The sequence below is a fragment of the Chinchilla lanigera genome, unplaced genomic scaffold (assembly GCF_000276665.1).
Source record: "Chinchilla lanigera isolate Chin_1 unplaced genomic scaffold, ChiLan1.0 scaffold00020, whole genome shotgun sequence".
NCBI lineage: Eukaryota > Metazoa > Chordata > Mammalia > Rodentia > Chinchillidae > Chinchilla > Chinchilla lanigera.
This window is the reverse complement of record NW_004955421.1, coordinates 13985632-14009549: the sequence shown is the minus strand read 5'-3', so window position 1 is coordinate 14009549 and position 23918 is coordinate 13985632. Positions and strand designations below refer to the sequence as shown.

Below are 23918 nucleotides of genomic sequence, written 5' to 3'. Positions count from 1 at the left end.
CCATCACAACTGCCTTCGATTGAAAATAATACAACTTTCTCCCCTACCCACAACAATTCCTCCATGTACTTTCCCCACTTAGTTCTCTTCCTCTACACAAATCTAATTCCAATGAGGAACAATACTTAAATATTTAGCTTTCATTTGCCTTACACCAATGATAACATTTAAACTTCCTTAGTATTTAAAAAATGAATATTTCTCTAGTATAATTTTCAAACATCTAGGATATGTTATACCACAAAGATCATTAAAAGTAAATCTCTAAACTCATACCAAGGAGAAAGTCTATGAAGGAGGTAATAAAATGAATATACTTTGAGAGGAAAAGATGTTAAATGTGTATCCACTTGAAACCAAGTAAAATCAGAATCAATTGGATATCATAATTCTCTAAGATGAATTCCTCTCCCCCTCAGAGATAGACTGTCTTTTACATAGTGGTCATTCTCTCAAATTGTTGACTTCATTGAGCCAGTGGGGTCTGAAAATAATTCTAAAATAGCTTCTTAGAAGACCAAAAGATACAAGAAATGATAGCTTCAGTATGACTATTATATGTCTCCTATTTTTCCTGTAGATGTTTTCCTTTGACCAATGCTAAATTAATAATGCAAGAGCGTTTGATTGTTATAAATTTTATTAGAATAGAAAATAATACATACAGATAACCATAGGATACACACACAGAAATTTAAAGATAAATTGTATGCTTTTCAATATGAAAAAATTTCTGTATCTCATGGAGATATATTGCTAGAAATAACATGAAACCAGAAAGTAATCATCTTGAAAATGAAATGTAGGAACATATTATAGGAATTACTAGTTAATAAAAAGGTACAGCTCCGTTACATGTAGCATAAAATACAAGTATTAGATAAAGTGTTTCCCCACTTTTTCACTAGAAATAACAATGGTCATATGAAATCTACTGGTCATTCAGATTTTTTCTATTTATATACAGTATATACAGACCTTATGAGACAGTTATTTTTTTTTGTGAATATCATGACTTTATCTTGAACAGAATCTCTAAATGTAAAAGTGGTACTTTATGGAGACATCAAACTTTTGCTAATTTTTAATCTTTCCTTAGAGTTGAACTGTTGGTTTCAAGTTTGGCTAGCTTTGAAAACATAAACAAGTTCCTGGGAAATGTGAAATTGGTAGGAAAGAGGTAAAAAAATTGATTGTGAATGTCTAACACTCTATCTGCCAATTTTTGTATACTCTTTACTTATTGCTAGTAAGTCTTCAATCATCCTCTGAAAACGACATATTGAAAGACTGAATCATACATATAAAAGTCAGCATCATCATCATGTTCTATGACAAGTTTAACTCAGACACTTAAAAGCTTGCCTGAGTCGCGAGACAGACAGTAGGATTTCATTAAAAAAGCCATCTCCACCATCCAAAGAAGAGAAGATCCTTTAATGGAATAAAAAAATCAGAAATAAAGAACTGTGTGAATTTTTTTTAATATTTGGGTTGAGATTTAGATCACTCCTCATTTTCTCAACTGGGTTTTATTAAAGCCTGAAAGCTTATTCTTAGGTGTGAAGAAAATAAGTCTTTTTAAAATTATGTTGTAAAATATGAAAAAGGACAAAACATGTTCACTTCAGTTCTCCATTAACGAATGAAGCAGAGAGGACTGTTTGGAATGTGGGATGGAGCTGGTCTTCACCGATCTTATATGCTTAAGGAAATCCATGCAACACTTTGCACAGGGACATGGCATCTGGAGTGACCAAGCACTTTCACATTTCCTTCTTTAACTTTTAACAACTAATTCATGGGGCACAGGCAGATCAGATGTGTATTATTATCACTGCACTTTCTGGATGAATGACTGAGAGGTACAGATAGCAAAGGGATATCTAAATTCTCACAATAATTTAGTACCACACTAGCGAAACCATACCCTCCTACGCTCCCAAAAAAGCATTTTCCAGCAACACATGCCCTCCCCTTCTAACAGGATAATTGTTTAAATGTATCTTTTTACCCTTGGGGATTTAAATCACCATTTTAAAATTATCTTAAGTCTTGTAAATAATGTTATGATACTGGGAAAGGAGCATTTGGATTAAATGAAGAGCATTTCAATGTTAAAACAAGTGTGTGTGTGTGGCTATGTGGCATGTGTGTCTTTGTCATAAACTCATAGTTTAAGAACATTTATATCAAAAGTCTGCAGTATGTAATATGCAAATTCCTTTGGCTTATCAAGTAAATATTAAGGCATTTCAGATTCCTCTAAAAGGATTAACTGTTTTTTATTTTATTCATATATTACCTATAACGAAGTAGAAAGTTAGAAACAGAGTTGAAAAAAAACATGCACAATCACTATTTCATGAAAGCACTTTTTTGGTAACCAATTCCAGCAAATAATAAAAAAAAAGAATAAACATCACCACAGGGCATTTACAATAAAGAACAGTATCATGGGTATGTAACTTGACAGAGGGTGGACATTCGAGATGGGTGAAGTGGATCCTCTTGCATCCATATCTGTCAAAGATGATAAAAAGCTCATTAATAAAGATCATGCCAATATGCAATCAGGGTGATAGAGACTGTTTGTGTTCCCTCCAAAATCATATGTTAAAAATCCAATCCCTCAATGTGATGGTGTTAGGAGCTGGGGCCCTTGAGAACGGACACTGAGTTAGCTGGCACCTTGATCTTGGATTTCTCAGTTGTAAGACATCCTGTCTATGATTTTGTTAGAGCAGTCTAAACAGATTAAGCCTACACTTGTTTAACTGAGTAACCAATTTGAAGATAACAATATGTAATACAACAAACACTGTTAATTTCCTATCACCTTGTCTGAAATTCTGCATTGCTTCTATTGTTCTGGTGTTATTTTGTTTGTGTGTATTTGTTTGTTAATATGTTTTGGTTCTTTTATCTTTGAAATAAAAAAAAGATGTAAGATAAAAGCAATGGCTCTCCTAGAAGTGAAAAGAAATCATATTATGGCATGAATCTAAGCTGGGATCATGTTAGTCTTTATTTTATGCATCAACAAGGCATGTGCTTATTGTCGAGTATAAAAACACTGATGTGTTTTAAGTGTTCTCAAACATTAGAAGCTCTGTTCATCTAGTGTTGCTTAACTTTAATTGAAATTGCAAAAACAACTTAATCATTTAAAAAATAATTATACTTGATCCCAAACAACTGTGGGGTAATTCAATGGTTTAATTAAAGCTTCATGGGACAAGGGGTTGGAAAATCTGCTTGTTTCTATTTCATGCAGATAAATTATTACGCATGATACAAAATAAAATAGCATCTTTTAAAAAGCAATCCATAAAATAAAACCATTTTCAGAAACAGCCCTGTGCAGTTCCCAGTCTGCAAACTCAGCAAGACAGCAGATGTCAGACGAAAAGGCTGCTCTTGACTCAGCAGCCCCGAGTGCTAATAGTGCCTGCCCCTGCAAAAGCAGACAAACTCTGAACAGGATGGCTTTGTCGGTCTGGTCATGTGAACTCTGTACCTTGCGTTATTCAGGGAACAGTAAGTGTGTACTAATTATTTTCAAACTTAAATTAATAATAAACATACTTTTATCCCTGCTTTGTTCTATGAGTACATACAGTCTTACAAGTGCTTACAGTGTGGAATGATTTGCATAGACTTGTAACTTGCAGAACTCAACTCAGTTCCAAGATAAGTAGCTCCAATTTTCTTAGAACTTTGTTTTGTCTAAGGATGGCAGACTATGATTTCACAGGAGGGTAAAATTTCTCCAAGTTTTCCTATTTCCCTTTCTTGTCAGTTATCAGTGTCAGCCATTTTCTTTTCTAAAATTTAAGACAATCACTTCAACTGTTCCCTGCATTGTACAGGAAGCCCGAGCTAATAAATGGAAAAAAGAAATGAAGTTATTCCCGTCAGTATAAAACAGAGACTGAAGACAAGAAGAGCTCTGCAGTGCTAAGACTCCAGACACGGGGTTTAAAAGGGAAGATGAAATGTTCCTGTACCACCATCACGGATAAAATATATATGCTGAAGTCTGTTTCCCTTCACTCTGCCAGTGCAACTTTTATAGTAAAATAGGTTTCATTTCAATTTTGAAGGAAAAAACCTTTGATGAACCTCTTTGGAAAGAAGTAGATTTTTCTGAAACAGGTAACTTGTGGGTTGATGCACATAAATGGCATATGTTAATTTTTCTATTGAAAGAAATGGTAATATTTATTTATAACGTGTAAGAGGCGAACTACTAGAATAGTAAACATCTTAAAAATTAGTGCCTGGGTTCAACGTTGCTCTTGAGAAAAGCTTGGAATTCTGTTTGCATGGGCTACCCAAAGGCTAGTTTAAGCATAGCTCAGAATGAGGAAAACAGTTCTAATCAATAAAAATCTGCTAAATGTTTTGCAATGTCTTTTCTTCCAGTCCTCATCTTTCTGCCTGTTCTGCACCTCTCCTGAGGTTTTCCTTCTGCTCTCATCGCGCACGGATGTTGCAAAACCTTCTCAGCCTTGGCCTGAAAGCCGTGTGTGCTGGAAGCAAATAGGCAGGGGGTGCCGAGGACTCACCACTAGGGCTCAGCAACCCTGATGGAAGCAAAGGGACAACTGAGCTCCACCAACTTACTGGTAATTCTCGGAATCCTGATCTGTTCGCTACTGGTGCCATCCCCTCCGTCTGTCGTGGCCTTGACTTCAATAATGTAGTCTTCCTTCAGAGGCAGCAAAAGTTCTGCTGAAGTTCTATTTGTACTCAACACTTGTACAGTGTTTTGACTGCTAGTCCTATAGAAAACCTAAAACGCACAAAAACAGTTTTTATGTTGCCTGCTTTTATTGTCTTCACAACAGCTTCTCTTGTCACTGTAAAGCTATTTTGTTTCTCTGCACCCACTAGAATATAAAATGTATTCCCTGCTCAGTCGGTAGGTCTTTGATTACAGGTGAGCCCACAGGAGAAGCATCAGGTTCTGCAAATCAAGGAAGTGGGGGGAAGAATGATCTTTCATGGAGGAGCTCAGCTGGGTTCGGTATTGGGGCAGAAGAGGCAGGACAGGGCCCTGCTGTGTGCGCCTTAAGTGCTTAATCAAGGAATCAGAGCCAGTACTTTCAGTTGTGCTTAAATAATCTATAACGAGTGTCAGAAGTAGAAAACTCATTAACACAATGTACAAAAACTGTGTCCAAAATTCCCACATAAGCAGAATTGGTTCGTGGAAGTTTACATTTCACAAGTGAGATATTTAGGAAAAATACCCTTTTCGCATGAAATCTTGATACCTAAGTCACAATCAGACTCTAGAAACCATATCAACAAGATTTTACAAACATCGTTTCCACCTCGCCTGCCTGGGAGTTTCGCGAAGTGGGGAATCACTCAACTTACCTTATATCCTGTGACTTCGGATTCATTCTCCATTGCTCTCACTTGTTCCCAGTTAAGTAACACCTTAGTGTCCGTCGCGTTCCAGACAACGTTTCCCGGAGGCTGGCTGGGAGCTTGAGATGCAAAATGAGAAATTAAAACTGATTTGAGCACAGAGTAGTATTTTCAGCAGAGCAGATAAATGACTGTCACAGGAGGCTAGTGAGTGTAGATCACTCTCTTGGTAATGCATGGTTTGCACATGCAATTAGGAAGAAAATCAGAGTAGCCAAATTTATTTTTATAGGGCATTTCAATTAAATTGTGCGAAAGTTCATTTTATCATATTCATCCTCTATTTAGGACGCTTCACATGCATTTGCGGCGTCCTTGGTGCTGGAGAGCAGTAAATTCCTTCATCCACCGCTAGAGGGACACGTGCCGAAGCGCCCAGGGAGGCGGGCGGTGTAACTTGTTTTGACACAGCAGGCTGAGAGAAATCGCCAGACAGCAGATTAAAGTCGCACGAAATGAAGTGTGGATGATTTTTAAGCTAGCCTTGTATGATGAGATGGGGAAAATGGGAAGCAATCAAAAACAAGGATTACTTAGATTTATTCTCGCTAAGTAATAGCTACACACATGAAAAATTGCAACCGAGCTTCTATATTTTAAAGTCCTCCCTTTCCGAGTGTAAATCAATTTTTAAGAAAAATAAGGCAAAGCACTAAAAAGTTAATGAGAATTCCATTAGAGACCTAATGAAACTCTCTGAGGTTTAGAAAGTTGGATTCTTGGTTTAATTCCCTCTCAGGAACTCCAGACAGGAAACTCATGCGGGTGGGGGAAGGGTCGATAGCGTTGTCAACAGCTATGCAGATGCAACAGGGTGACCCAGTTTATTGTCAATCCTGAAACAACAAATATTGGACTCCTCTGTCAACAGCGCCCCAGTTGCCTCCCAACAGTGCTCAAATACGTTGTACTTGTGGATTTAACCGCCGAATGCGATTTGGCTAACCTAATTTGTAATGGGAAAGTGATCTATAAGCTTGCCTCAGTAGAGAAATTCCTAAACATCATTGACTCCTTGCCATGAGGGACATACAGCTGGACTTACAGATGGGAAGAACTCATAGATACATTTACGTGACTAATAGCACCAAATAAGATTACATCCCTTATGGATGCTTCTGTTGATTGTCTCTTCTTTAGCATTATTCTTTGTTGCTTTCAATTTTTTTTTTTTTTGATTTAATACTAACTGTGCGTTTAGGTCAGCTAAAATTGTCCAAGCTGCAATACTGTGATAACAACAAAAATACTGTATAAAGGCAACGGCTTAGTGTCAAAATCCTAATAAGCATGTTCTGGTTGCTCAGTCCTAGAAATAAGAAAGCACACAGTTGTTAGAACACTGTCCCCCAGTCTGCAATTCCCTGTTGCCAGTGTAAAAGGACAGGCTTGATTTGATGCAGCTCAGATAAGGTATCCAAGCACAGTTTGTCCTACCAAAGGTGTGTGCTAGGAGCTTACACAGAGCTTGAGTCATCTGGGCTGAACCACCTGTCCCAATAGTAGCCTTGCAGAAGAAATGATTGCGAGTTGGGGTTTATCTTGTGTGAGTCCCAAAATAGACGAGTTGGATGAAAAAGAAAAGTGACTTTTCTTTTGAAATGACTAAAGGAAAAGAGGAGGAAAAAGAAAAGAAAGCACAATATAAAAGCTTTTGAGTCCGACTGCTGTTACTGAATCCTATCAGTGTGGCTCTGAGCACCAGGAAGTCATGCACAACTTCTGTCGTTTTCGCTGTTTTAAAAAAGTTGACCTGAGTTTTAAAAAATGTAAACATCTATTTTAAACTCATCCTCAACAATAATATTCACATGATAATAAGACTGATATGTTAGTTATGTTTTTGCCATTCTTTAAAACAAATGGAGCAAACTGCTCCATGTAAAATTTTTAAAATTTCAAAAACGTGGACCACCTTAAGATAATCTCTTTTAGTATCTCTGATAAGAATAAGGCTATTTGGGAAATTCTGATTAGACAAGCTTTCTTCCATATTTAAAATTCTATTATTGTTAGTAATTTCTTGGTAGACATCTATAATGTATTAAGCATTACAGAATATGGTTTTATATAATTTATTTAATGCTTAATACATTGCATTGTAATCATGCTCATTTCTGTAATGGGTCATCTAGACCCATAGAGCTACTGTACATTATGTAAGGATATTGTATACTTATGTTCACAGAAGCATTATTCCCAGTAGTCAAAAGGTGGTTGCAAGCTGGACATAGTGGTGCACACTTGTAATCTCACCTACTGGGGAGGCTGAGGCAGGAGGATCACAAGTTTGAGGCCACATGGGCAATTTAGGAAGATCTTGTCTCAAGATTAAAATAAAAAAAATGGCTAGAGATGTAGCTTAGTAGTAGAATACCTGACTATTCAACTAGAAGTATAAATAAAGAAAGGGAAGAAAATCAATTCAAATTAAACAAATACATATAATGGGATATCATTCAGCCTTAAAAAGCGGGGAAATTCTGATTCATATAATATGGATGAACTTGAGGACATTACTGCATGACTCACCTTCTTTATTTAGAGCAGTGAACTTGTTGAGATGGAGTTAGAAAAGGGGCTGGCCAGAGGCAGACAGAGGGGAAACGGGGAATTGTTAAATGGTCAGAGCTTCACTTCTGCAGGATGAAGAAGCTCTGACCACTGATGTGTTGCACACATGGTGAGTGTACTCAGCACTTTTTAACTATTTATTTAACAATGGCTAGGATGGTTTTTAACCTTCCATGTACTTTACTATAATTGAAAAATGCTAAGATGCTCTTATGAGCACCACTGAAGGGGGCTGAGGTACCAACAAGCGAGAGGATTGTGATATGGATTCAGCAAGTGATGCGGATTCAAACTGGCTCTCACTAATTCCCCAGGCTTCTCTGCCTACCTCAGGCCTTAGGCTTGGCTCTGAGACTCAAGAGCCCTATTTGCAGGAAGATACACTTCCCCTTCTTATTGGCATCTGTGGATACCAGGTCTCCTCGTCAGACTGGCTTCAATCAATGACATACATGACAAAAGGAAACAGGCGGTTTTAATGTGGCCATTGAAAGAAACAAAAAAGAAAACACTGAGGATCATGGTTTGCTTTTCTCTTTCCTGTCTGCCTTGAGACCAGAGAGTGACTGCCTCCTCAGTCTGGACGCTAGAGTGAAGTGGAATCTCACTCAGGACGAGCATTTAGTATGGATGAGAGAAACATGTGTGGCTTGGTGATGCTGAGGTTTGGGGATCTGCAGCCTGGACCTACCTAACGTGCCCAAAGGGATCAGCACCCTACAGAGCTTCAGAGCCACACAACAAACTTTTCTCATGCATGAAGGACAAGTTACGAAGTGGGAACACGGAAGAGATTGGCGGCAGCGTATCTTCCGCAACTTCTAATTTCATGTTGTGTGTTCTATGCTGTGTGGACACAATTTAACAGGCTGAGTTCCGAATTTTATGGGACTTAAATTGGTATCTGGTCTACATTTTAAAATTTTTCACATATTATTTGTGGATGTTCACAGTCTACAGATTTTTTTTCTCTTGTTAGGTGATAGCTCTTGTTGGCAGTATGCAAAAAAGAGAGAAAAAGCTAGAGAAAAAGAGGTAAAAGAATAGCTTATTCAGTAGGAAAGAGGAATAGCACTGGATTATAGCACACTGCTAACTGACGGCTATAGGATTACTTAGATAATTTTAAATGTTATAAAACAAAAGTCGTATTATCCCAAAAAGGGTTTAACTGTTATTGTTCTTTAAGCACCCCTCATACTCCACTGTGTATATGATTTATGGATTTTATTTTATACGTTTTGCTAGGTATGCAGACACCTGCTTAACAAGAGATCCCTTTGAAAATATTATGATTAGATATATTTGGCTTTATAAGACACATCCACCAACGCGAAAATGACTAAATTGATCATGAAGCATTATCACAATGGAAACACACACACACACACATATACACACATACACACACACAGTTCTGAGACACAGGTAACTGAATACAAAGCACAATCTCCAATGAATGAGAAACTTTCTGCAGTTCTGTACATTTGGAAAGACAAATGATATTCATATTGTATTTCTGAGTGAAAGGATTGTGGATGATTTTTATTTTCTTCTTTACAATTTTCTTTTTCCCCCCATTTTCTGTAATAAATTTGTTTCCCTTTGTAGAATAAAAAATAGAGGCTGTTAACATCAAGGGCATTATTGTCTGGAGTTTTCAAGGGTGATATCTCCATGGTGGCGACGGTGAAGCCAGCATTTACTTTAAAAATACGAAATTTTGCAAACATATGCTTGCTGTGATTAATTATACAAAACACAGTATGTTTCTTAACTCTTTTCCTTGGCCACCTGATGGTAGTAAAATGACTTTCATGTTAAGTGGATATTATCAACAATAGCTGAAAAGTACACTTTGCACTTGGACTTTGCTTGAGATGATCATCAACATTTTTAATTAAGCTGCTTAAACATACGGCATTGTACAAAAATCAAATAACCAAGAGTCACTTTCTCTCTAATAATGAGATATTCATTTTGGAACCACTGAAAATCTTATAAATAGACTAAATGTTTCAGATCATAGGAAACTGACTTGGTGTTTTAAAACACATAGGAAAAATCAACTTTTTAATCATCCCAAACTCGGAGAAGACTGGCCTTGAAATCCAAACTATAACATCGGAGAATGACTTTGTTTTAAATGACTGCGAATTTCCTTGAGCAAAATTTTTATTTAGATAATGAAAATGTCTCCAAGTGTAAATTCAAGTATAAGCAGAACATTTGTAGGGATCTAGAGGACTTAGAGGAGAGTAGGGCAGATTTTTCAAAAAAAGAGTCAAAGCACCTATAAAGTTCAGATGATTTCCATGTGTGGCCTGAGGATTTGCTTGATTCTATATTAGCTGAAATTCACTGAATTCTGCTGAAATTCAATATTATACTATCATCTTTCTTCAGACTTTACAAAATCAGGAATAACTTTATTCATGCTCATAGATAGGGAAAAAAAAAACCACTCCTAAATCTGAACAATGCATATTAATGAGTCACAAATTCGACATGTGTGTTTTTTTTGTATGACACAAGTAAGTCACAAAGATATGGGGAGTGAAACATAGAATGCCAATACATGCCATTCAGTCTCCTACCAAGAAATTTTCTCATAGTTTTATCGTTAGTTTGAGAAGTTGCACTTAAAGAAAGAGAAACCCACCTGTTCAATTTTCCCTCAACAGGAACATCATGAACAAAAACTAGAACAGGTTTAGAGGTTTGTAAAGGCAAGTCTTATTCTGTAAATAGTTGAGAGGAAGGGTGGCCAACTTTTTCATTCCATTCATTGCTATTTAGTATTATTCTTTTAACATCTAGTTATGGCAATGATTCTACTTCTCCATTACTCAGCAAATTAGGTTTCATTTTTAAAATGTAAGTGATTAATTCAACTTTTAACAGAAAAATATTAGGTACATATTAGTAGCAGAGGAACAAAGAAATGGCACACAAAAATGTTGAGAAGGTAGATTATAGATACAGTTTGGTACATCCTGCATTATTATGTAGATTGAGGTATAACTTAGAGTGGATGATTATGCAATTAAAATGGGTCTATGAAAACTTTACAGCTTCCAGATGTTGTCTGAGGCAGGAATATTCATTTTATCAAACACCTCTAAAATATTCAAACTCATTCTTTTATTGTCCATCACTCACATTTCCTTTCCATTTACTGAGGACACATTTCTTCGGTTTTCTTGAGTAGCATTCTGCTTGGAAAAGTGAAACCTCAAGTGCAGAACCAACTGTATCATTTAATATTACACTACTTTCCCAAGTGGATGCATACATACAACGATTAATGAAGGCATTAAGAAGACAGGTGCTCCTTATTCTGGGGGTGCTGGCATATGACCCAGGTCAGGCCAACCAGGGTTTTCTAACACGTGGCCACAGCATGTAGTTCACAGATGGACATTACTTGCGATGAGCCAATAAAAAGTCTAGCTAGTTCTGAGCAAAATAAACAGAAAGAAGGGACCCTCTTTCCCTAGAGTGTCTGGATGACAGAAAGGAGTCCTGAGATGCTGGTGACAGCACTGTTGTCCTAAAAGGGAACTGTATTAAAATGATGCCACTCCTGAGCAGACAGGAGATGGAGTGTCATTGTCTGTACAACAAACACCTACCAGGCTGGGCATCCAGTAGCCCTGCTTATAAACAGGAGCACCAGCTCTACAGACAGAGGAGTGGGCAAACCAGGCAAACTCTCTGTCCCAAAGAAGCTATCTTCCAGGCAGGCAGGCAGTGAAACAAATGATAGAAGACAGGGTTTGTGTGGTGCCTCTAAGTCTCATGTACAAGGAACAAAGCAGGGAAAGAAGCAGGAAATATGCGGGGATAAAAGGCTGCAATTTAAAATATGGCATCAGCTGGCTCTGAGATTATATTCAGATGCAGATGTCAGAGATATGGGGAGAATGTGGTGAGGATATCTTGAGGAAGAGTTTTCTAGTAAAGGGGACAGAAAATGTTAGGGTCCTGAAGTGAGAGTGCCGTGAGCAAGGTGGGAAATGACAGGAAATGAGTTGGAGCTGGAACTGTATCGGCTGTGTTGGGTATCTGAAGGATTTAGAATTCATATGGAGTGGATAGAAAGTGACTGGAAAGTTCTCAGGAGTGACGTGACGTCATCAGAATCATTCTAAGTCTAAGGCAGCCCACAATCTGCACAGGCAGGACAGTGAGGAGCCACTGCCTGATCCGTGGGAGAGAAGGAGGCCATGTGGAGTCGGAGCCAGCACTAGATGCAGTACAACATGGCAGATTCTTGATAAAGTTAGAAGATTCTGATGAGCTATAGGGCATGAGAGAAAGATAAGACTTGGGTGACTGTGAGATTTCTGTCCTGGGGAACTGAAATAACAAAGTTGAATCTGCTGAAATGGAGGAATCTGTAGAAGAGGCAGACTAGAAATGTGTTGGGAGGTATGATCAAGAACTATGTATAGCAGATACGCAGTTTGAGTTCTTACTGTGTACTCCTTGATAATGTTGTTGGAGAGCTTGGGTCCATCCATATTGAAAACCAGAATTACCACTTGAATTTTTAGTTACACAGTGCAGAATTTTTGTCCTATAGATTCTTTCTTGAACACTCTGGACCGAAAGGTCTCAGTATATTTTGTTTTAGGAATCAACACATTTCATCCTTTCAAGCCACCTGCAAATTTTCCTTATCAGTTTCATTAGAAGGATGATAGTGAAGAGATACCTCTTTTTGAGTTGCATATGAGGAAAAATCAGCTTTGATTACTCAAAGAGGCCAATTACTGTTAGTTTAAAAATATCTTTAACAACACAAGTATTTGGATATCAAAAATTAAGTGTTTAATGGAAGTTACAGTACTTAGCTTGAGAATCCTTGCGTTATTTGACATTAATCAGAAATATCTCCTACACTCTTTATTGGAATAAAGCCTGGCATACAGAATGGCATGGTTATCAGTACACAAAACAAACATTATAAGCAGGATGGCAGAAGGCTGACGTGAGTGCTTGGAATTCACAATGTGCAATCAAGAGGAAGTACATTTGATTAATAATAGTACTTCAGGCTGGCCTGCTTCTTTAGGTTTTATTCATCCATTCAATTATCCATTCAGCAGTTAATGAGTCCCTGCCATGTACTGGATTTCGACTGGGCACCAGGCCAGAGTGTGTAAGGCACAGAAAGATTCTCCTCGTGTAAAGTTTACAAACCAAAGAGGAAGACTGATAGAAAAATGTTATCTTAGCTCTTCATGCCTAAGACATCCAGGTAGTTCTCTTCAAATTGATATTCACAAGAGACTTACGAAAAGTTTAAATAGAATTTGAAGCTAAATTACAGTACAAGTTAGCAAGACTATTAAAGGTACTGGTAATAATATAAGTAGCTTTAGAAGCACCCATCTTACTTGCTTTGTGGTATATGCTTGAAAAATTATTAACGTAAATTTTAAAACTTAGCATATATTTCTTACATGTAAGTTTAAGATGACTAGGGATTGTAATTATTTGTATGAATTTCTCACCCCACATAGAAAAATTTTCCTTAATAACACCTGCAGATCAACATGTAGACTTTCGGTGAACTGCAGTAATGTGTGTATATTTTAAAATATACTTTGTTCAGTTTGTGTTGAAATTCCCGTCAACTACAGCTTCACTACCATAAGAATCCTGTCTTCAATCATCTCATCCAGTTCTTAAGGAAAATCACAATAAATACTGCTGTTAAATGAACTGTATTTAAATTATATGGTTGAGAGAAAGGATACCACCGTGGTTACCGATATGTCTGAATTTGGATGACTATCCTGTTGCTTACTGTGCCATCTCTGTAAAGTTACATAAAGTTACATAAAGTTCAGCTTTTTCACCTCTAAAGCGAAGATACTAATAGCTTCCAACTCATAGCATTGCAGTGAGAATTAAGAATGAATTCACTGAAAGTGCTGATAACTAGCCCTAGAAATTGCTCATTACGTGTTAGCCATTAATACTATCTAACATCATGGGTATGTGCAAATTTCTAATTTACATGAGGCATTTACATGCAATCTCTGAATTATAAAAGGGATTTGCTGTTTTAAAAAAATTAATTTTATCCTTTGAGCACGATCATAATATTCCTATTGACTTATAATCAGTAACTTTCTTTGCCTTCCCAGTTCAGTAAGTTATTCCTTGATCTCACTATGACACCCCCTGTTTTACAATTATATTTTCTAGTGGCTGATGACACCAGTTTCCCAATCAGAGGCAAGAGCCAAATAAAACTGAGTATACTTTTGGAATCAGAATTTTTGATTGATGCTGTGCATGACCTTAACGTTGACTGTCAGCTTGACTGGACTAAAAGAGACACAGGAGATGAGTAAAACAAACTTCTGGGTGTGTGTGTGGCGGGGGGTCATGGGATGTGACCTTAGGGATTAGATCTGGCCTCTTTCTCTCTGGGGCTCTTTGTCCACTCTACTCTTCCCAGATGCCAGGAGTTGAGCTATTTTCCTCCCACCATACTTTTTCTTTTGGTACTGTGAATTGAACTCAAGACGTTGAGCTTGCCAGGTAGGCACTGTGCTACTGAACTATCGCCCTGGCCCACTGTACTCTTCTACCATGATGTTTCTGCCTTAACATCCGCAGAATATGGACACTGAAACCTCTGAAGCTAAGACTTAAAATAAATATTTCTTCCTTTACATTGCTGGTATCAGGTATTTTATCTCCGAAATGGAAACATGACGGTTACACTTTATTTTGAATAATAAGTAATGATGTAGTTAGGCCATATAAATTCAGAATTGCTACTGGGAGAAGCCTCACTTATTTAATGAAAAGCTGTAAATACATAACATTTTCATTTGGTGCATTTTCAAATCCACATGCTCCTGGGTCTAAAAGCAACTATGTGTCACACAAAAGAGACCGGCTCAGACTTCTCCTAGTAACTAGGCAAGGATATTGCTAGATTCGCTGTTACAAATGGACTCTACTAACAGGACTAAAATGTTCTGTTGTTAAAGTTTTGCTCTGAAATGCTCATTGTGCAAGGAAGTTGTTAGTCACACGTTTTTTTCTACACATTGTGCAAAAATAAGCATACATATTTCTCTGACCAAATTAATGTGGTCTATTACAATTTGAAGTAGCAGGATTATTTTATATATATATATACTATCAATAGTTATCGTTGCCCATTATATTCAATTTTATATTACTGGAGACTTGAGCAATTTTAGCCACTAAATGTATATTTCCTGGCAAATTTGGAAATGATATATGGAATCAGGAATGCATTCTTCAAATCTGCAGCCAAGTGAAATCATCATTTCATTCCCACATAAAGCCAGAAAAGCAAACATATTCACTAAAAAACATTTTGAATATAAAATACTGAGAAAACAACTACCTGCAAGTAAAACTACCAATGTGCTACAACCCATTTTCCTTGCCTTTGGAAGGGGAATAAGAAGGGAATGAGCATGAAGCCCTTGGGACATGGAGAATTCTCCATCACTTTGGCTATGATGGCAACTCAAACAGGTGCATTCTAAGAATGCATCAAACACAACACAAGGATTAAATATACATTATGCTCTCACTTTAATGGAAATATTTATGGGACACTGCACAGTGCAAGTCAGGGGCTTTCTTTTAGGCTCATTTAGTTATAACTTATCATCAGAGTTCAGAAGTTTACCTGTGAATTCTTAGGTAACAAAGACTCAGCTTTGAAGGCAACAATGTCCTTCCTGGGTCAATTTTTAAAAGTACTGTACCAATATATTCACAGGGACTGGGATCTTCTGGTGATAAACTTTTAATACATATTGCTATCTTTTGGATGATGTGAAAAACAAGAGAAGGAAAAAAAAGATCACGCCTAGTTATTGAGTATTTCTAATTTATTTATGCTTACCAGTAACCCCCAAGCTTTGGGGAATAAAAAAATATATGAAAGTAAACCTAAAGAAATTAATCACGATTTTTTGAAGCTGAACTTAACACCCCACACTAAGAGTTTTCATTTCACATGGAGTCTCTACCTGTAGATTTGCTGAGATCAAGACAAGGACCTGTGGGCTCTGGAGTTACAAGCGTTTGCAGCTTGTATTGTTCTTACCATTCAGTAGAACTCATGACTTGATGTGCCCAGTTAGAATGATGAGAGAGGTTATCATAATGCAGGCAATTTTCCTCAGCATTAACACAATGGGAATTATACTTACGCATTTTCTTGGTGGTTGCATTAACCGTGGCACTGAAGGGACCAGCTCCGGCGCTGTTGTAAGCCCGAACAGCGGTGTAATAGGCCAGGTTGCTCTTCAGGCCCCTGAGTCTGGCTGATGTCTCATTTCCTGCCACTTTCACCTTGCTTGATGACTCCTCCTCTCCTCCATTGTTCCAGTACCGTACCTGGTGGACAGAAGTCACTAAACATGCAAAGGCTGGACAAAAGCACTTGTTTTTTCACTTGGTGATTTTCATGAAAATGAACAATACAATTTATATTCTTTTATGTATTCAATGACAGCTGTGTCACCTATAACAGAGACTCTAGGAGGAAACAGATGATAAATACATAAAGAAATGAAGTAGATCAATTCAAAGACTGCTGAGTAGGCCCAGACTACCAGGTGATAATTGGGAGAATGAAGGGGAAATCTACCTGCCCAACAGAGTGAGCTGCACCCCCTTTTCACCCCTTAACCAACTCAGCCCACGTGCAGCGCAGGACCCTGGCAGCCCAGTACATCCTCCACTGGACAGTGGAGGTGCCTTCTGTGAACAAAGAGAATGGTGAGGCCAAGATCATTAGAAAGCCAGAGGGTTGCAGCAATGACAGCCCAATGGCAACACATCCACTTGTGCAGACAGTGTCAGAGGAGAAGCCAGAAAGTAGTCAAAAGAGTTGATTTCAAAAATAATGGATATTACTACATTTTCATAAATGTAATTATTCTGGACCATGAAAATGATCTTAAACTTTTAAAAATGTATATGCATATGGTATGATAGTATAAAAATGTTAGTGACAATATCTTGTAAAAAAAGGAGTAAGGTAGGGAAAATAAATAAAAATACATGTTTCCTAATTATTTCCAACTCATGCTTTGAAATGTAGTTATGCTTTATAATAAAATCTGGATGGTTCTTGAATTAAGAAGAAAAGAAACAAAATCAACAGTGACAAAACATACAAAAAATGAATTATGAAAAGTACAATTATTCTTTTTTTTTCTTTTGAATTGATTCTCAATCTGTTGCCCATGGTGATCTTGAACTTCTGGAGTTAAGTCATTCTCCTTTGCATCCAGAGTACCCAGGACTAAATGAGCCATCACACCCAGCTCAAAAGTACAGCTATTTCTCATATAGGAATAGGTCCAGGTATTACCATTTGATGTTCTAACTTGGGAACCATAGAGTTAGCATAAATATATAATGCATATTAAAAGCACAGGCATATTTTTCCATTTGTAAAGACATATGCTCTCTCCTATCTTTCTTACAAGAAATGGCTTTTTGCCCTGACTTTTTACTTTTCTATTTATGATATTAAAGTACAGAAACAGGAAATAACTTTTACAAACTGTACAAGTAGATGGCAATTTGAGCACAATGAATTTATCAAATGTTCCTGAGTGCTTGCAGTCTTGCAGCCAATCAAGATTTGGGTCTATGTAAAATGAAACAAAACAAAACAATAAACAAACAATAAAAACAAAGTTAAGATCCAGGGATATAGCTCAGTGGCCGAGTGCTTGCCTAGCATGGGTGAGGTTGTGAGTTCATTCCCAATACAAGGGAATAAAGAGACTTGGGGATCAGGTCAAGTTGAACAAGTTTTTTTTTTTTTTTATGTTTTTTAAATAGTGGGAATCTTACCTAGTTCTGCTTGACTAGGGGAAGGCAGATTTCATACTTACAGATCTTATTTTTCATATAAGGAAAGGAAAACTCTAACAGTCATGTGAAATGCCCTTAGTTTAAGATTTGCTAAGATTTGGGGTTAGTTGTAAAAACACTGTGTAGATAAACAAAATGTGATTACACAAGAGATAATTACTTTCAGGTTCTCAGCAAAAGACAGTAGAAGTTACTATTGCTTTAATGAGCAACTATGAAATTCTCTCTTAAAAATAGCATTACAATTTAAATCTCCTTTTTAAACAATGAATGCAAAGCACCAAACCAAGTACTGCACTACATCAAGGATGTATAATATACATATGTGTGCTAGTGGAATTATAAGTCCTTCTGAATTTATACAAAATGCCATTTTTATAGATGTATTTGTGAGTATTTCTCTTGGACAAGAGTTGTTTGATGTATAAGAATCTGAAAGGGAGGATGAGATCCCTAAGAACTGGGACCAAAAGGAACACACATTTTCTTTTATAAAGCCACAGCCAATCAAAATGCTAATGGATACCAACAGCTTGTACAAATTTAAATTTACCAATATTAAACTCTGTATGGATTCTTAGGTCTAGATGGCTCCAAAAATGATAAGATGCTTTTGCTGTCCAACAGGATTGTCTAGTTATTAATTAAAAATGGCACATAATCGATAATTATAATAAAATGTTATAGGCAGCCTGAACACTTGTGGCCTGGGACATAGCACAGGTTGGGGGAAATCATATAAATATGAGCTATAATAATCCTTAATAGAAAAGGCAGTAGAGGGATAGAGGAGTTAGATAATTCAATCAAGATCATTCTGTCTAAGCTTCAGTCTCTTGCTAGTTTCTAATCCATGGGCCACTCTTTCTCTGATTTATCAAATTACTTCAATATCAGGTGCCTAAATATGTTTCTTAGGAGGCTGAGTTAAAGATAAAACAGGACTATTCTATAATGGACATGTAGAATCTCTTCTTATAAATCCATTTATAGAAAGTACTTGAAAGTTCTTGATAGGAGTATGTTTTAAAGTACTTTACCCAATCTCCATGTATCAGAAGTGGAGACTTATTTTTAGCTCTTAGTTGCTGAGAGGTAGTAGAAATATTTAGACATGGAGAAAAGATGTACCATATTTGAATATAATATTGTTAGTGAACATTCCTTATATCTCTCAAATAACTTAACTTAGGGATTTCAATGCATTTACATATAACTAAAACAGAGAACAAAGGAGGGCCATTAATATTGCCAAATTTCTGTAAGGTTTTCACATGTTCCATAAAATTTTGCACAAAAATATTTACGTATGTTTAGACCATTTTATAATAAGGTAAAAAAGTCCAGAAGGAAATTATAAAGACAAATGCCCCACTTTTCCTCTCAGTTGTATTCTGGTTTTAAACGGTAAAAGTACTCCAACAGAGAGAACAGAATATCTCTATGCTAATTTGGAATTTATAGGCACAGACACAATGCAGGGATGGAGAAGAAAAGGTGCCAATGCTGAAGGAACAAGCTTTAGAAACATAATTGTGTAGAACAGAGTTAATATCAAGTTCACAGAACATGAAGGTGCCATTTACAAAGATGAGCAGAGAGAAAAAATTTATAAAGTACAAGAGAAACCCTGCTAACAAGAAAGTCAGCAGTCCTGACCAGTGGGAGACCAGCTACCATACACTGACATGAAACAGAGTTTCAAATTATTATGTTTAAAATATCCATGTTTATTAAAAAGGGATGGAATCCATTATGCAAGAATGGGAGACAGAGAAAAAAGATCAGCCAGATTTGCAAAATAACACAGAACTCATAGACCCAAAAAGTACAATTATTAAAAATATAGAATAAAACCAGCAATAAAAACGAAGCTGACAACTTATGGTGGGATGGCAAATTAATTAGCTCAGAACACAGTCTGGAGAGAGAAATGAAAATTACTCCAGCAAGGAGAAATTGAGGACAGGACACAAAGTTCCAAACAATATCCCTGAAGGAGATATTAGAGAAAGTCAACATTCTCAGGGAAAAGGGATGAGAACTTTTCAGAACTGAAGATAAACACATATTTCAGATTGTAAGTCCACCTTGAGTTTAGTGTGGGAAAAACTAAAGGCAATTCCACTCCAGCGAAGAGGGCGAGAGAGGCCAACCTGTGGTTCTCAACCTTTGTTCATCACCGGACATCTAGGAGTCCAGTTTGCCTCTTGAACACTGGTGAGCCACCGCATCTTGGTTTGCTAGTGATAAATTGACCCGGGGAGGCAGTTAACTGCAATTCCTAGCACAGTAGAAGGCAGGAGGAAGGACGATAAGGAGGAGTCACACGCTGGGGACGGGGGCCTGTCCTGGCTGTTACCAAGGCTCTACCACTGCAGCACGATCTGCACAGATGACAGCAGCCACCACACCACAGTTTAACCCACTGCAGTTTCACTGACTCTGAGTCAACCTTGGGTGTGAATATGAGAAGGGTTGCTATAGTACAACAAAGCATTCTGCAAGGGAGAAAGGCGGGAGAGAGACAGAGAGAGACAGAGAGGACATTCCCATAACCTTTGTTATGGTATATTTTCAATCACTGTTCTATTTTATTAGTAGTTCTTGTTGCTAACCTCTTACTGTGCCTAATTTATAAATTAAACTTTACTCTCCATAGCCTCTAGCTTGCACTGGAGGTCTTGGGGGCATATCTTCCACAGATGAGGGGGCTACTAAAGTACTCACTTAATATGGTGCAGTCATCAAATGTCTTGAACAAACAGTTTAAAGATGCTTCATTTCTCCCACCACAGAGACTCACCCGGCTAGTCATTCAAATCCTAATAATTTATGCATCTACAAACAGTGATATTTCAATCTTCTTATGAGATAATGCAATGTTTTTCTTCAGGGCCATAAAACCATTTTGCTAGTCAACATATTTTTTATCTTGATAAGTAAATAGATCCAAATTTGAAGAATATCAGGATTTAAAATGCAACCTCTATTTCTGTACCTTGGCTATTGTGAAAGTAATGTTCCTGCTGTGAGGAGTTGTTAATACCACTGAATCAGAGATTTCATTTAATTTAAAATAAAATGAAACATGGTTTATAGAATATATTGGATAATGGCACGTTTTCTTGGCCATTAAAGAGCAGGTATAAAGTAAGAAATACTGTTTTAATAGGCTAAAAGAATTATAGGTAGACTTAAAGGCTTCTAGAAAGACGAATATTTTCATATTGCTGTGAGATTTGACACAGTAAGTAAACACAAAGCAGGGAAAAAATGCACTCAAAGGTCTTTTAAGAAGAAAAGTTCAGATCTATCTTTTGTGCTCTTCCTTGTGCTCAGGCCTGGGAATATTAATTCCACATGCCAGTCAGCTCCTTACTCTTTCTGACTTCTCACTGGATTTAACCAATAGAAGGCAGAGGAAAAAAAGAAGAAAAGAGAGGCTGAAATATTTACTCCTATTCATTCACCAGGAAATGTCTGGCTTGTTCAGGAGGATTTAACCAGGAGCACAGTAGCACCCAGCAGCACCAGGCACTGAGCACTGTCCTACAGCTCTACCACTGACAGCAAAGCGTGCAGCTACTATGGTCCCCCATCACTCTGCTCATCAGAAGGTCCCTGAGACCCGTCTCTCCAGCATAACCAGCCCTTCCACCCACTCCAAAACCTCCATTTCACTCACGTTAATGCATTTTGTCTCTCTCATATTCATGTATGTAATATTTTAATGCATGCTGGTATGTAGCGACTTCTTTAACCAAAACAGGGAATGAGACTCTTTTCTTCCATGGAATTTTTATATTAAAAAAAGAGTACTCAAATATTTAACTTTTTTTTCTATTCTAATTAAAGTATTGGGAATTAAACACATTCTGTACAGCTGTTGGGAACAGGAGGCTGAATGAAATCATCAAGGAAATTTCAGCCGGGCATTTTGTTACATTGCATGAGATATGTTACTTGCAAACTTTTACAAAACTCTGAGATTTCCCCAAACACATTATCCTAGTATAGGCTTGTTTCAATGATGCATCCAGGTGGTTCTCTCAAGGTTCACTTTTTCTTCTTTTAATTTTTTATTAATAAGTAATAAGGGTACATATTTATGGGATAGAGTGCAGTATTTCAATATTGTAAATACAACACATTAATGCAGGGTAATTAACATTATTATTTAACATTAACATTATTTTTGTTGGGTGCTTTCAAGCTTCTCTCTTGTAGTTATTCACAAAAGGATGTAACAGACTATAGCGAATCCAGGACATTATTCTTCCAAAACAGAACATGACTTTAAAGAAACCGACATTGTATATCAGGCAAGAAATCTGGAGCTTTGTTCCTCAGGCAGGCATTCTCTCTGAGCTCAAAGGTTCTGGCTCATCTTTATGGTATCTGGCTCTCTTGTTCTACCCAAAAGGGCACCAGACAAGATCTAAGCCTGGGCATACCGGCTTAGCAGATGAAATAAATTAGAGCCTAGGGAAATGAGCTCCTCAGCTACTGCTTGGTCAAATCAGAAAGCAAATTAGTCTAGATGCTAATGATGATGTGTGCTCAGCATGCCACACGGCACATGATCAGCCCTCACTGAGATGAGAGGAAGGCAGCAGCTATTAACAATTTTAAAGTCAAATTGGGGAAACCACAACCCAGAAAGTTAGCCACATGATTGATAATTAAATAACTCTCCTAAGTCATTTAGTTTTCTAGGTTAATTTTTAAATCATTACTGAAACTAAGAAAAGACATATTTTTATCTAGGTAGAATTACAGAAATTATTTAAGATTTTCCCCATTAGTACATTTCTCTTAACTTATTTCTCGTTCTTTATACACACCAAGCACTTGGGGAAGAGATTTTTCAATCATGTTTTCTTTCAGTATAACATTCATACTACCTTTGCACAGTCCGTTTGCTGTTCTTTACAAAATACATAAGATCTAATACATTTCAGCCCCCAGTTAATATAAGAAAGTCCCATTTTCTTGCTGCTCTTCCCTTTTTGCCTCCTTCCCAAGTGCAATAGGAATGATAGCTACTTGGGTTACCCTGGGACTGTGCTGAGTATTCCTGTATTACTTCACAGGTTCATAATTTTTTTCCTGCAACGAAATCTCACCCCCAAGACCAATATTCAAAACAGACAAAGTGGAAGCTGCAAGTCTCTTTGGGCCATTTTGACAATGGCTGCTTTGTCTCATTTAATTCTCAAATGAAGCTGTGAGTTATTGACTAGTATTATCTCTAGGTTAACTGAGCCTTGGAGAGTACTAGTAACCTGCTCAAGGACATGCAGCAGTGAGACAGTAAAGCCAAAACTGTGTTTATTTCATCGACACATTTTTTTGCATACTTCCAACAGATTTCTTTGCCCCCACCATCCTGAGTGCAAGATACTATTCCTGGTCCTTGGAAAACATCAGTAAACAAATAAGCAGAGTACCCTGTCCCTTGTGGAGCTCATATCCTAATCCAATTGATTTGAATAGAGGCTTGTGTAATTCTGAAATGGTGTGGGTCTTAACCACAAAGCAGCAGGGCTCCACTAGGATTCTCTTCTCTCTATAAATAAAACACTCTCCTGACATGACCAACAGCGATGTACTTCTTCATTCATTCACAATATCCTTTCTAAAAGACTCCTTATAACTTAAACCTGTATATTCTTTTAAAAAATCTATCTGCTCCCATGCTATCCAGTAATCACCAATAACTGCTAACAGTACTATAATGCTTGAAGCCTATATATATATTTTTTTCTCTTAATTATTTCACAAGGTATAATTAAGTCAGAATTGTGATCCTGGCATAAGCGGCAAAGTTATTCATGGTGGATGTGCACCTCAGTTCCCCAAGTGAGCAATGTCAAATATTTTCATTTATTTTCTTTTTTTTCAGGTAATGCATGTGTTAATTCATCTGATTTAGCCATTCCATAATACATGCATAGTTCAAAACATCACGTTGTACACCATAACTGTACACA

The 23918-nt window shown here is 37.1% G+C and overlaps 1 protein-coding gene across 1 annotated transcript in view; it reads right to left on the bottom strand.

Annotated features, from left to right (window-relative positions):
• Window positions 1–1003: 1003 nt before the first annotated feature.
• Window positions 1004–23918, bottom strand: part of Cntn3 (contactin 3 (plasmacytoma associated)) — a 319768-nt gene continuing 296853 nt past the window's right edge. Inside the window, exons 20-23 of the mRNA XM_005383763.2 lie at window positions 16242–16428; window positions 5389–5501; window positions 4630–4798; window positions 1004–2523 (exon numbers count right to left, since the gene is read on the bottom strand). Coding sequence (XP_005383820.1) covers window positions 2423–2523; window positions 4630–4798; window positions 5389–5501; window positions 16242–16428 — 570 coding nt within the window. The 3' untranslated portion in view covers window positions 1004–2422. The remainder of the gene's footprint in view (window positions 2524–4629; window positions 4799–5388; window positions 5502–16241; window positions 16429–23918) is intronic.